Source organism: Camellia sinensis, chromosome 6 (assembly GCF_055761805.1).
Source record: "Camellia sinensis isolate YWXY chromosome 6, ASM5576180v1, whole genome shotgun sequence".
NCBI lineage: Eukaryota > Viridiplantae > Streptophyta > Magnoliopsida > Ericales > Theaceae > Camellia > Camellia sinensis.
The window spans coordinates 50,808,292-50,823,659 of NC_138966.1; the positions used below are offsets into that span (position 1 = coordinate 50,808,292).

The following is a 15,368-nucleotide window of genomic DNA, read 5'->3' on the forward strand; positions in this document are numbered from 1 at the left end:
CCCTAGTTTTGATTTGAAAGGTTTTGTTATTGTCAATTTCTACATACACACGTGTGTTCTAAAACTATTGGAAAATGATTTTTGGTATATATAACTAGCGGTGTATATCCTATTAATATTCGAATAAGGCTTGAGATAAAGAGTTATAGCCCAACCTATCGAGGAAATTTCATTCCTGTCCCAAAAACTATAAACTTCTGATCAATTTCACACATGAACTTTAGATGTTATCAATTTATCCCCTCACCTATTTAAATCGTGATCCATTTGCTCTATAGCGTCACATTTAGAACCGAAAAAAAAGTTTAAAAATATATATTTTTTGGCCCCAAATTTTAAATTATAGATCTAAATTTATCCATTCCCTTCTTCTCTCTCACCAAAACTACTCTCTCTCCTCTATCAATCAAACAATCATCATTACCGCCACCACCATTGCCATGTTAGTGTACTGCCCCCGCCACCACCAACCATCCTAAAACGGAAACGACACCGCCTCCAATGTCCCTTCCACACGCGATAAGCCCGTTCAGTCTCTTTTTTTCATCTTCTCAGACTCTCATCTTATATTTCATGGCTTCAAGTTATTGATTAGATTATTGAATGATTATCATTATATTTTGTTTTCTCAATATCATGAGAGATAGAGATTAGATTATTTAATTATTGGTTAATTAGACAATTTAAGCATGACTTCTTTCTATCCCTTTATGCCTTAAATGCCAGACTTTGACATCCAAAGGATAACCACATTAAAGTTTGTGAATAAAACAAGCTCACGAATCTACTAGTAAGGAATCTGAACATGTCCCTAGAACTCCAAAACCTATACAAAAGAGATCATCCCCACCAACCTCTCCCACCCACCAAACTAAATAAATACATAACTCACCGACGTGAACCTTTCATATATCCAATAGCGCACACTCTTTCAAGACCATAATTCAGTGTGTTCTCAAGGCTGCAAATCAATGAAAACAGTACGGAAAGTTTAAAAAGACCAGCACAACCAAAAACTCAAATTTATTATATTTTCAACAATGTAAACATAAAAACTAAAAAACTACTGTGCGAAATAAAATGTAGGGATTAAAAAATATAAAGAGAAGTGTAAACACACACAAACACATGCAAAAGGCTCAACTGCTTGAGCATCCATATTGTCTTAATCGCTGGTGTATTTTTTATAATTTTACTTCCAAAAATTCAAACCAATTGAACACTATTCTATAAAAACTCCATCTTTACAAATAAGCTACAAAGGAATTTGCAACTTGCAAAGTGTCGCTACCAAGATAAAAAAAAATTAACATTGCAATTGAAATTTATAAGATTGGTAATTATCCGGCTATATTTAGCAAGCAAAGTTGGTGGCAATGTGGCATAATTACAAGGTCCTTGAACTTGTGAACTCCATGAAACAATCCTTTGGTTTCCCATGACTTACACTTCTATACCGTCTAAATTACAGCAAGCATCAACATAGTGCAAGAGTTCAGGGAAAGCAAGGGCAAAGGAGATCCTTAACACCAGATGCAAAAAGTCTTAATAAGGATATCTGAATAGAATTATACAGAGCCTTGGGAGAAGAGATAAGTACCACATCCTCAAGAAAAACTTAACATTTATTTAACCTATTATACATATGTACATACAAACAATGATATAGAGACTTGGAGGACATCCAGAGAACTAATAAAATAGAGCATTGAAACAGAGATAAGAGAAGGACAGGGATAGGGCTAGAAATAGATCCTGAAAATGCCTTTACAACTTTGCCATTTCATTTGAAAACTATAGATACCATGAGATTAATATCATTTACACTTTAACTTCAAAAGTACACGAGCCAATTCAAAGTCAACCTAACAAGTAACTTAGTGAACAAAAGGTTTAATAAATTGAAATATGATGACCGCAGTAACTGTCCATGAGAGTAGACAAAGCAAAGATGCCACTCTATAAAATAATCACCCAAAGTGCCATTAAATAAATTCATGTCTCACATGACAACAATTATAAAAAGCAAGGGTTGGAGCAAGTTCATAACTTAAAATTTTGGTATTAACATAGTTTGACCACAAAACTTACCGATACATGGTAGCATGCCATATACGAACAGTACCATCCTCAAAACCAATAATTACAATGGGAAGTTCAGGGTGAAAACAAACAGCTGAAACATTGTGGGTGTGCCCGTCTAGTGTTTGGACACAACTTTTGGTTTGATAGTCCCACACCTGTTTTCATAGAATATAGCCAAAAATATTTTCACATTGTACATGTACATGAACCCAACAAAGAAGAAGAAGAAAAAGGAAAACAGGCAGCAAACCTTTGCAGTATGATCATCAGAACTGGTTATAAGATAAGGCTTATCACCACCTGTGAAGTAATCAACACAATTTACCCCTTTCAAATGGGCATCCAATGTAAAATTTGGGTCAGGAGAGCCAAGATTCCAAGTCTGAAAAAAGAAAAAAGGGAAAACAAACACAAATTTATCAATGTGTGCATGTGCTTTATACCAAATTATATGAAATTGTAGTTAACAAGTTAGTAATAGACAATCCAATTCATACCTTTATAGTGCGATCAAGAGATGCACTTGCAAATGTGTTGGTGTCTTTCGGATTAAATGTCACTTGCATAACATAATGAGAATGACCCTAAAAAATTTGAGTACACACCCAACCCTTCTCCCAATCCCAAAGCTTTATAAGCATGTCATCAGACGATGACAGCACATATGGAAGCGTAGGATAAACAACCACACACCTAATATAATCCGTGTGCGCCTCAAATACTTTGACCTTATCCATTGTATTGTAGTTGTAAACATGAATATACATGTCATCAGCACCAGCAACAACCCATTGTTTGCGCGCAATGAACTTTGCAGATCTAACTGCAAACCCATAGAGAAGATATCAGAGCACAGCAAAGCCCACATCAAAACAACAGAAAGCAGGAAAAAAGTACATGCTGACCACACAAACATAATGTAAAATATTAACTATGTACCTGGTAACTCAGTCACCTCAAAAGACTTCACCATCGTCTACGATATTAGAAAAAAAGAAATTGAAGTTAGAATCAAATGCTTAAGAATAAAATACTCATGATTGGCCAACTTGCGGCCCACAAAAAATAGCAGGTAATTCAGAAGAGGCCCCCAAAAAGCAGGGCATCAATGATAACTTGATCTAGGATCTTAGGGCCTTCAAACCCATTGAATACGTGGAAATAGCTCCTATCACGTTCTCGCTGAGGTTAGGAATAGGGATGTTTAGAAACTGTATGGCATATAAAAAGACTAATGCTAATGTAAAAATTGTAAAATGCAACTGTGTTAAACAAATTGGTTTCTAAAAACTTCCATCAAGATTGGCTACATATCATTGCAAGAGTTGGTATGATACCTCAAATTAACAAAGACAAAATGTGATCAACTATATTTTGCAAAAGAACTCTTGAGTAACATACCAAAGTCTCCCACACAAAATATAAAGACGGTACACAAAGTTGGTCCATTAGGTGTTTTCTTGAAAAGAATATCTGAGTTGACATGCAATGCTTATTTATTTAAATTCCAGAGGTTTAATCAACAGTATTTGCAAAAGAAATCTTGAAACAGATGCCAAAGTCTGCTACACAATATAAAAATGTTGCACAAAGCTGGTCCATTAGGTGTTTTCGTGAGAAGAATATCTTAGTTGGCATGCAAGGCACATTTTTTTTTTTTTGATAAATAAAAGACAATATTATTACCATGCAAGGCTCATTTATTTCACCTTCAAAGGGTGGTGAACTGTATTTGCAAAAGAATTCTTGAGAAAGGGTTTTAAATATCGATTGTAATTTGTAACATTACATATCATATAGGTCATTGTCCACCACTCTCCAATATCGGCCAACATATACCGTATCACTAATATGGATACACATCCTGATACTGTTTCGTAAAACAGAGACAGATGCCAAAGTCCCCCACACAATATAAAGATGTTACACAAAGCTGCTCCATTAGGCATTTCCCTGAGAAGAATATCTAAGTTGACAATCAAGGCTCATTTATTTCAATTTTAGAGGTTTGTCAAACCTCTGAATTTTGTCCATGCTAGAATAGAGAGAATTTAAAAATTGAGACCCCATGGACATCAAATATCTATTCTCTTCAGTAAGCACAGTGGCCTTTCACTCTCACCTTCATCCCTAACATGTAACTCCCCCAGTTTCTATTCTTGAAAAGAACTCTGGAATGAATAAAATAATCCTAAACAAAAAATTAAATTTTAAAATGACTAACTTCCACTTGTTATGTGTTAGGGAATTAGGGAGTCCACAAGCGCACAGCAATACTGGCCACATGATATTCTTTCAAGAATATGATTTAATCAATCCCAAATTGTATAGATTCCTTCTCATGGACCATCCAAACAAAGACATGTTTTTGTAACTATGTAAGAAGTGAAAACCGACATGAATCATCATGTACCACGAACAAAATCAGTGTGTTAACATATGTCACCAGTTATCAGCATACAGGGGAAGAAAATTATATATATATATATATATATATCAGTGTGTGTGTGTGTGTGTGTGTGTGTGAGCATACTGACTGAGCTTGCGCAAGAGAGAGATATCGTAATACGCCGTCGCCGCATCACCGCTAGCTGTCGTCGCTCATTGAGAGAGAGATAGCTGGTGAACACTCGCCGTCGTCGCTGTGATCGTTGGTGAACTCGAACACCGCTAGCCATCGCTTGTCGAGAGAGAGAGAGAGAGAGAGAGAGATCGTCGTTGCTTTGGGAACTCGAACTCATCTCTGTGATTCTGATACATGAACTCGATTTAGGGATTTTGGGGGTTTTGATGGAGAATGGTGTTAGGGGTTTAGGGGTTTTGAGGGAGAAAGGTGTTAGGGATTTTGGGGATTTTGATCGAGTGCCATTTTAGCTGAAGGGGGGAGATAAAATTTTTCAGTACTATTTGCAACGGTATAGAAAAACCGTCACAAATGATCAAATCCATTCATTAAAACGACGCTGTTTTAATAAGGTTTTTTTTTTTTTTCGCGACAGAGAACTCCCGTCACAAATGTCCACTATTTGCAACGGTAAATTTTACCCGTCTCAAAAAAAAATATTTTTGCGACGGTACACAGTGCGTCGTGAATACTTCCATATTTAAGAGACTTTTTGTTATATGCTTATTAGCGATGGGGAAACTACCATCGCAGAAAACATTTATTTGAGACGGCTTCATATGCCGTCACAAAAGATCACTTTTTGCGACGATATACACGCCGTACCGCCACAAAAAGTTCCGTGTTTTATATCTACTTTTCTTGTAGTGATTGTTATAATAATTTATAATTTTTATTGGAATAGATTTGGTTAATAGAAATATTATGTAACCGGAAAAGTATCAAGAATTTAATTAGACTTGGTGCAGTGTGGGTCAGTCTCAACATAAATTGGATTAACATTTAAAACTTTAATTTTTTTTTTTAATTTTTATTTTTATTTTGAGTCTACTAGATTAATTATTGTTTGGTTGAAACTAACCTTTTCCAAGTTCATCTCAAGCAGATTCATTAGCTTGGCAGTACCCCAATAGCCACAAATGCGAGGTTAGACTGTGAAAATGTTTCATTAGCTATTGCTAATGAAACATTCGTTTAAATTAATTTCATTGAAACATTTTCAAATATTTTCTCACATAATTTCATCTTGTGGGGAAAAAAAATTTAATTTCATATACATTTGGTATTTCTAATGAGGGTAAATTTTTTGACATTAGATATTAACATGAACTCAATACAAAATTAAAAACGATATGACACAACATTAAAAAATGAACAAGTTGAATTACTAGTGAAGTAATTTAGATACAGACTAATATGATACTAATATGATCAATACGATACAACACTCACCCCATATCGATTATTCTAAGCGTTTTTTTTTTAATCCCATCTTGAAGTTTATTGTGAATGTGCAATAATAGCAAATAAAATTCACATACACTATAAAATATTTTGAGAGAGAGGTGTGCAAAATGAGACGAAATTGTTTTATTGCTTACTTTATAGGATATAGTTTTGCCAATTGAATTAATCGACACACAATTTAATACACTTTCCAGATGATTAAATAGAATGAATTTTCACCCCAGATGATTGTTTTATTGGCTGATTATAGTTTTTTATTAAATAGTTAAGAGATAAAAATTAAATCACTTATTATATATTATAATTTTTATTTATTTAAAATATTATGTAAATAATATCTCATAACATATTTTTAAAATATTTAATAAATCTTCAAAATTAATTGACCCATTTATCCCCAAATAATCAATTAAGGTTTGGTTTGGTAACTCTCTATTTTAGGGTTCATTTGGGAAGTGGGTTGATTTTTTGGTTATTTTAGCCTAGGGTTAAAAAATATCGTTCGGGAAGGATTTTTTGACTTTTTTGATTTTTTGTAAGAGAAAAAAGGTAATGATTACGAGTTGGGTGTGATATTTTATATATTTATTTTTTGACTATTTTAACTAAAAAAAATCCCAAACCTCAACTTTCCAAATGAGCTATTAGTTTAAAAAAATACTAAATGCACTACAGAAATCAATTGCATTCTCTCTATTATTTTATAAATTTTTTTTTTTTTTGAAATGAGCCCTAATTATAGCGATTTCGGGTTTTACTCCTTGTTGTACAGTGATCCGGACTTGGTTCCGTGGATGTTAGCAGTTGTGTATATCTGGTTTACATCCTTTCGTACTTTGTATTTGAGTTATAGGATGCGTTGGGCGTGTTCTGAACAGGTAGGTTGAGTTTTGGTCTCAGGTATAGTTGCCTAGGTTTTTGGTGTTACGCTCGAGTGGATCATTCTACGCTCGAGCGGAGTTTGGTTTTTTGGTTGTACGCTCGAGCTGACCTTCTTGCGCTCGAGCGGGGTTTACACGCTCCCAGTATTTCATGCCTCTGTAAAACTTCTGCAGGTGTGTTTTTCACGCTCGAGCGGGTTTATTTACGCTCGAGCGGGTCGCGCTCGAGCGGGTGTGTTGGCACTCGAGCGGGTCGTGCTTTGTCTGTGAAAGTTTTGGGAGGGGGAAATCTACGCTCGAGCGGACTGGTTTCGCGCTCGAGTGGATGTACTTTATTCTTGTGTCTTGACGCTCGAGCGGGCCTTCTTGTGCTCGAGTGTGTCCAGATTTTTGTTCTTGACACTTGAGCGTTCTATTCTCCGCTCGAGCGGGTATGTTGGCAGCTGGGAGTTTTAAAATCACTTTTTACATTCTCTCTCTCTCTCTCTCTCTCTCTCTCTTACTTTCTAAAAACACTTTTTGAGAGCTTCTCTCTCTAGGATCTCCCTTCTCTCTAGGGTTTGATCTAGTTAGAGGGTCCCCCTATCCTTCGGCCTTTGTAAAAAGTGTGTTGATCGTCGAGGGCTTCGTTTTGATCTGAGAATCTTGGTGTTTGGAGCATTTTCGTTTTCTTCCCCTTCTCCGATTGAGCTCTAACTTTGAGGTAGGGATATCCTACTCCATCTTATGAGCTTTGTCTTTGAATTTTGGTATTTCGATATGTTGGGGGTTGTTGGGTGATTTCGAGAAAGTTTGGGGTCATTGGGTAATTTTCAAAAGAGGGGTTTTCAAAGTTTAAAACCTTTAAGTATGTAATACATTGGAAAATGGATTTGGTGTCGGGATTATTGATGAAAATGGAACCTTAGGGTTGGTGTTGTAATTATGGAAAAAAGCCCTAATTGTGGATAAATTAATTTGTGAAATTAATTTTGAGAAATGAGAAATTGAATTGAAAATGTTGAGACTGGGAATGTGTGGGATTAAAGGGTGTAGTTAGATCATTTATCACTCACCTAGTTGAAATGTTGATATTGTATCCATTTGGTGCATTTATTTTCTGTTTAGAAATAACTGTTTTGGGCAATCGGTGGAGGATAGTCTTGATTATTGTAGACAATGCATGATGATTAGGCAAACTAAAACTAATCAATTGAGTAAGCCATTGAATATGGTGGTTGGTACAATACAACACTAAAATGGGTATTGATTGATTGAATTTGTATATGATAATTGTTTCTATACATTGTATTGTGTGGGAGGAGATAGAGGATGTACTCCACGGTTTATTTGAAGATAGGGGATGGACCTCTAAACCGGATTTTGTGTGGCATTGATACAGCACTACAATGTGTATCAAGTATGGATTATGGAAGTGTTTGAATTGATTTGATATAGCACTAAAATGTATATCGTTATCAATTGTGAAGTATAGAAGTATTTCTATGTTATATTGATACAGCACCAAAATGTGTATCCTTCGTGAAGTACGGAAGTGGTTTATGTGTTATTGATACAGCATCAAAATGTGTATCCGTCATGAATTTCAATAGTGTTTTAAAGATGGATCATAATTTCATTAAGTTATTTGGCTAGGTTCTGAGCCTTGTTTTCAAACTTAAAGTTGAAAGGAAGTGAGAAGTGAAATGTAACATGGACTTGAATGTCATGAAACTGTGATGTGTTATAAGTGGGAATATCAGTGTGGGCCATCTATCGAATGTTGTTATTTTTGTCATTGTTCATAGTTGGTTTAGTATATTTCTACTGGGCTGTGGCTCACCCTATATGGGACATCATTTTCAGGTACAGGTAGCATTCCACCTCCAAGGACATAGCTTGGGAGGCTAGAGGTAGACAGACTGCTTTTGTTGTTTGCTTTCTTTTCATGTATTACATGTAAATTCAAGCCAATGGCTTAATATGTATTGAGTTAACACTCTTCTTTTTTTGTGACCAAGTGTTAACTTGGAAAGCTGTAAGCTCGTAGGGCATTTGCTTTTGTTGTTAACATGTAATACTTTTGTAAGAACTACTCTAATTAATGGAAAGATGGCTATTTTCTTATATCATTGCATGTCTAAAATGATGGGTTTTATGTATTATTATGAGGGCGTTACACTAATTGACCAGCTGGTTACATATTAAAGAAACTTTTGATTGATTTATTTATTTATTCATTGGGAAAAGTTTGATTAAGATGCTACTGAGAGAGAATGCAATTTCCCAAATGAGTTATTAGTTTAAAAAAAACTACTAAAAATGAAGAGCAATGCTGCAGAGCTCTAATTAGAGCTGCACTGCAGCAGCTCTAATGAGCTGAACACATAAAAAAAAAAAAAAAAAAAAAGTGAGGTAAAAGACAAAATATGGGGAAGAAAAAGACAAATTAATGCTCTATTAAAGCTCTCTTTTTAGAGGTCTAAATCATTTTTCAAAAATGAACTACAGAAATCAATTGCATTCTCTTTATTATTTTGTAAAAAAATAAATTTTGAAATCAACCCTAATTGACCAGCTAGTTACATATTAGAGAAACTTTTGATTGGTTTATTTATTTATTTTTCAAAAATATTTATAGTTGCATTTGGTAGAGTTTTGTAAATATGATTTGAGAGTATAAGTTGTATTTTGAGTTTGTGAGTTGTGGAATTATGATTTGAGTGTAGAAAATTTGTTTGGTAATGGTTTTTGAAGAGAGTGTTGAATTGAGTATGGAATTGAGTTTTGAAAGTTTGATTTGTTTTGACACGTGAAGTAAGAAAATTTGTTTGGTTATGGTTTTAGAAAGAGTTTTCAAAACTTAATTCAAATTGTTATAACTCATAACAAAACACACTACTTTCACACTATTGAAAATTCTGATCAACACTCATAACCAAACTCTTTTTAAAATTCAATTAAAAAAAATTATTATTAACAGAAAATAACATTAATCAATTTTTTAATTGAAAATACTACAAAGGAAATAATTTTTTTTTTCAAAATAAATAATCAAAAAATTTAAATCGTAAAAATTTAAATAATTTAAAATGTTAATATTTCAAATTTAAAAACAACTATACACTCAAATCGTAACCAAACACATAAAACAAAACTCAATTAAAAAATTATTTTTAAAACTCAAAACCAAACACACAACTCGAAACTACATACTCCTTTTACAACTCTACACTCAAATCGTAACCAAATATATAACAAAAAAAATTAAAATATTTAAAAAATCGTAACATATTTAAATATTAAAATATTTAAAATCTTAACAAAATTAAAATATTTTTAAAATATTTAAAATATTTAAAAAATTAAAATATTGATTTGAATTGAGTTTTGAAAAGAGTTTTGAATTATGTGTTTGGTTATGAGTTTTGAAAAGTAATAATTATGTTTTGAATTGAGTTTTGAAAAATGGGTATAAAATTATGATTTGAAAGCTCAAAACAAACAATACACTCAAATCAATAGATGGAACTATAATTTGAAACCCTAACCAAATGGAGCCTAAGAATTCTAAATTAAGAGTTTTAAATGAACTATAATGGATGTGATTCACTTGTTGATGTGATAATTTGGCCTTCTTTTTTTTCTTTTTTTTTTTTCATTGTTACATAAATAGAGCTCAATTTAATACTCTACTTTTAGAGCTCTCTGTCACCTCTCTATTTTTTGGAAAAAGTTTTTTTTTTAACAACTGTTGGGAAAAGTTTGATTAAGCTACTGCTGAGAGGAAAAATGCTTGGGAGCATTAGAAATGGAGCACTAGAAGGAATACTAATGATGTGGCAGTCCCACTTTCTATGCCTTGTTTCTTTTTTTTTCTTTTTTCTTTTTTTACCATTTCCAATGCATTAGTGCTATTAGTGGTGTATTTTTTAGTGGTCTAAATCATTGTTGCTGCTGAGAGAGCGTGCAATTCATTAATTAGGATTCGTTTGGAATATGGATTAATTTTTTGTCTTTTTAATTATTTTAATTTGGGATTAAAAATTTTTATTTGGAATAATTTTTTTATTTTTTTTAACTTTTATAAAAAATAAAATGATTATAATTTAAATATGATATTTTTTTAGATTAAAAAATTTATTTTATCTTTTTTGAACCCGAATGATTAAAAAAGAAAAAAAAAAAAGCAAGCACGAGCAGAGCTTTACGGACCACGCGCATACTAGCCTATCTCATTGATGGCATCACTCAAGAGACATATACGACTACGTCCCACCACTTCAAATCTCCCACCACTTCCTTAGATTTTCGACTCGCTTTCTCTCTCTCTTACACTGGTGCTGCATGTACTCTCTCTCTCTCTCTCTCTAACTCTCTCTCTCACTGCTCTAAGAGCATCTCCAACCATACTCTCTAAAATGGCTCCTCAAAGTACACAGAAAACTACCTTCTCTATTTTATCTGTCTAGTTAAGCTAGTGTACACTCCAACCATACTCTTTATTTTAGCTAACCAATCAAACTAATTTAACTAATTTTTTTTAAAAAAATTATTATAAACATTAATTTTGAAAAGAAAACTATTATAAGAGAAAAATAGAATCATTTCCTATCAATTCCAAAGAGTAATTTTAAAATAATAGGAATCAAATCGTATTTTAAATAAATTTTAAGTAATGTATTTGTGATTTCCTCTAATTTTTATCTTTTATTTTTAATATATAAAAACTTTTTAATCACTTTTATTTATTTATTTATGGTGTGTATTTGATTGAGAAATGGGTCCTCAAATTGTATTGGGGGTCATTGCTTGACACACACACACACACACACCTCACTCAGAGTCATGGCAGCAGTGACCTTTACTGGCTCCTCAAAGACCCTTTCCTCTTCACAAATTCAATGAGATCGGTATTGTTTCTCACCCAATTCAATGAACCCATTCCTCAAAAATCACCATTTACAGTATATTCAAGAACAACAAAGCCATGGCTGCTTCTCTTTTGGGTGCTGCTGGGTTGTCCCTCACCCTAGTAGTGGAACCCCCCTCTGCTGCCGTGCTTCCATTGATGATGGGTTCTTTTTCTTTGCCGCTTTATGAACCCCCAAATGCCCTCTCTTTGTGTCACGACCCGAACCCGCCCCTAGGGGTTTAGGCCATAACTGGCTAGTACTCACGAGATTAACTACGGCCTCAAATCAAACCTAACATAACTCAACAGAGTAAAAGGGGCCAAACGGAAGCAAAATTTAATACTTTGTCCATAGAGTTGTGCTTACATGGCACATTAAAATAAACCATACATATGTACATTAATAACTCACAACAAAAATACAGTACCATAAAGTTTTGTACAGACAGGATCATTCGAACCTAAGTCACCCATGAAAACTATATACAGACATATACAAAGACTTCGCCAACATGACAACATGTAACAAATGACAAAAAGGCAAAGGCGAGTCTCGTGCGTGAGACACATGGGCTGACTCTCCAAAACCCGGTTGTTTCGTACAGGCTTCACTGGGGCTGGGTCTGGACCTCTCTTGGCTCACCTACTAACACATGAATGAGCGTGAGCGAAAGCCTAGTGAATAATATCAAATAAAGAAATTGTATTGGAACATTATGCATCAGACGGACTTAGGCCCAATTCATTCATGTCAAACTGGCCTTTGGCCTTTTCAAACTTTCATATCAAATTGGCCTTTTAGGCCTTTCAAACTTTCATATCAAACTGGCCTTTTAGGCCTTTCAAACTTTCATATCAAACTTTGTCCACCATTCAAATTAATGAACTTTACAAAACTCACATAGAAGTAAGCAATTGGACAATAACATATTTCGGATATTACTCACAGTGGTCGACTTGTGGATTTGCCCTTGAGCTTGACCCTACATATCACATAACACATATGGGTTACAAGTAATTCAATCCGTTCTTTAATTCAAATATTCCTCTTTAGGCTTCATTCTTATCTCTTTAATTCAATTACAATGCTCAATGTATGCCTAAGAGTGCTTGCAAGTGAAAGAAAATGGAAAACGGAACACAGAATACATTTTCAAAATTTCAGAAAACAGGGTCCCCGCTCGAGCGGACCCATAAGGTCTGCAAAAGTACTAGATATGTTATTTTTACGCTCGAGCGTGAACTCAGACGCTCGAGCTGAAGATCTGTCAACATAGCTCCCCGCTCGAGCGGACATCCAAGTCTGCAAAAAAATACTGGGAACACGAAATTCACGCTCGAGTGGCGGTTTCCCCGCTCGAGCGGACATCAATTTTCTGGGTTTTCCAGCTGAGTTCTTGAGCTCAAATCCAGCATTCAAACCAATCCAACTTACATTTTATGGCTCAAACTTCAAATATATTTATGCTATCATGATACAAACACCCATTTACATCAATATGGAGCTCAATTTCATAAATCAAACACATGCATGTCCCAATTGACACCAAACTCATTTCCAACATGTAAATTCATGCATTCATAGCTCCTATCCTTATAATTTGTACATGCATGTGATGTATTACCCTTATTCTCAACCTAGATGATGCAAATGGTGTTCATTCTCACGAACTCAACAAAAACATGCTTGCATGTATGATTTAACACTCATATTTCCATATTCAACTTAATACATGCTTGATTATGCAAAATCATGGTAATCCTATACATGCATGTGCATTTTAACTTTAAATTCATAAATTAAAGCACAACTCTTGTTCTTGATCACCAATCAAACTTGAATTCACAATTTACAACATTAAACTCATGAATTCACTTACCTACAGGCTCAATTCTTCCAATCTATGGTCAAATCTAGAGAAATCTTCAAGATTTCCAAGCTTTTAAGATCAAACTCCAATTTTGAGCTCCCTCTCTATCTATGGCTGACCCTCTCTCTCCTCTTAGAGTTATAATCAACCAATTTGAATAACAAAAGAAGTATTGAACATATATGGCCCCTTGTAAGCCCCCACTCAACCCATTATTTTATTATAAAACAATTGGGCACTTAATTCATTAATTTAATCTAATTAATTTGATCCGAATAAATTTTCAATTAAATCTCACCGTAGGCTCTAAAAATTATGCCAATCACAATGGCGTAATCAATTTCGGGTTCTGTGATCGATAAGGCCTTCAATTTAATTTCCAAAGCAGATAACCAAATAGATATTCATACGGTGAACAGATAGAAATTCAAAACCACATATTTTCACATAAATGGTACACAAAATCATATCAAACATATAGTCACGTTTATATTAAGGACCAATTAGCATAATGAGGGACAGGATTATCACAGTCTTCCCCCCTTTAGGAAGTTTGGTCCTCCAAACTTATTTTACCGTCATCGGGAAACAAATGTGGATAGCGTAGTCGTATTTCATTATCTTTTTCCCATGTGGCATCTGTCCCATAGTGTTCCTTCCATTCCATTTTCACCATTGGAATGGACTTGCTTCTCAATTGTCTCACTTGTCGATCAACAATCCGTTCCAGCCATTCGGCATATTCCATATTTTCATCAATAGCTACCCGGTGATAATCAATCACATGAAACGGGTCTCGGAGATAACCTCTCAACATCGACGCATGAAACACATTTATGGATTTGTTCGAATCCCGGTGGCAAAGCAACTCTATAAGCAACTGGACCAAGCCTTTCCAAAATCTGAAACGGCCCAATGTAACGGGGCGATAACTTGCCCTTCTTTCCAAACCTGACTTGGCCTTTCATTGGGGACACACGAATGAACACATGGTCACCGACCTCATACTCAAGAGGTCTTCTTCGAACGTCTGCATAGTTCTTTTGTCGGCCTTGAGCTGTTTTGAGCCTTTGCTAAATAGTTTTGATTTTCTCAGAAGTGTCTTGCACAATTTCAGGCTCAAGTAAAGCTCTATCCCCAACTTCTGTCCAAGAAATTGGTGATCTACACCACCTACCATACAAAGCCTCGTATAGTGCCATACCGATGCTGGAGTTGAAGTTGTTATTGTATGCAAATTCTACAAGTGGCAAATAGTCTTCCCAACTCCCCAGAAAATCTAAAGCATGCATTCGAAGCATATCTTCCAAAGTCTGTATTGTTCGTTCTGATTGCCCATCTGTCTGTGGGTGGAATGCAGTACTAAATCTCAGTTCTGTTCCCATAGCTTCCTGCAAACTTTTCCACAATCTAGATACAAATTTCGGATCTCTATTCGACACAATAGATACCGGAACTCCGTGTAAACGGACAATCTCATCAACTTATATGGTAGCCAATCTATAAGCATTAAACGTAGTTCTAACTGGCAGAAAATGTGCAGATTTAGTCAGTCTATCAACTACAACCCAAATAGAATCCATACCTCGAGGAGTCCGAGGTAGGCCAACAACGAAATCCATAGTCACATGTTCCCACTTCCATTCAGGAATAGGGAGAGGTTGCAGTAGACCGCATGGTTTCTGATGTTTAACTTTAACTTGCTGACACTGAAGACATTTGGACACATATTCTGCAATCTCCTTCTTCATTTTAGGCCACTAATA

General features: G+C 34.7%; 1 protein-coding gene across 1 annotated transcript; it reads right to left on the reverse strand.

The window, feature by feature from the left end:
- Nucleotides 1–695: 695 nt before the first annotated feature.
- Nucleotides 696–5,652, reverse strand: LOC145792275 (coatomer subunit beta'-1-like). Its single transcript, XM_082873049.1, has 6 exons — nt 5,571–5,652; nt 3,025–3,061; nt 2,583–2,908; nt 2,336–2,467; nt 2,092–2,240; nt 696–961 (listed from the first exon to the last, which is right to left on the reverse strand). Exons 3-6 carry the CDS (start codon nt 2,649–2,651, stop codon nt 889–891), a joined length of 423 nt encoding a protein of 140 aa, XP_082729175.1. The 5' UTR covers nt 2,652–2,908; nt 3,025–3,061; nt 5,571–5,652; the 3' UTR covers nt 696–888.
- Nucleotides 5,653–15,368: the final 9,716 nt, after the last annotated feature.

Bases quoted from the DNA above. Each gene is read 5' to 3' on its own strand.
- LOC145792275 (XM_082873049.1), bottom strand. From the start codon at position 2,651: ATGCAAGTGACATTTAATCCGAAAGACACCAACACATTTGCAAGTGCA. The intron at 2,468-2,582 runs GTATGAATTGGA...TTCTTTTTTCAG, and splicing joins CTCTTGATCGCACTATAAAG to ACTTGGAATCTTGGCTCTCC. The intron at 962-2,091 runs GTAAGTTTTGTG...ATTGATTTGCAG, and splicing joins TGGCATGCTACCATGTATCG to CCTTGAGAACACACTGAATT.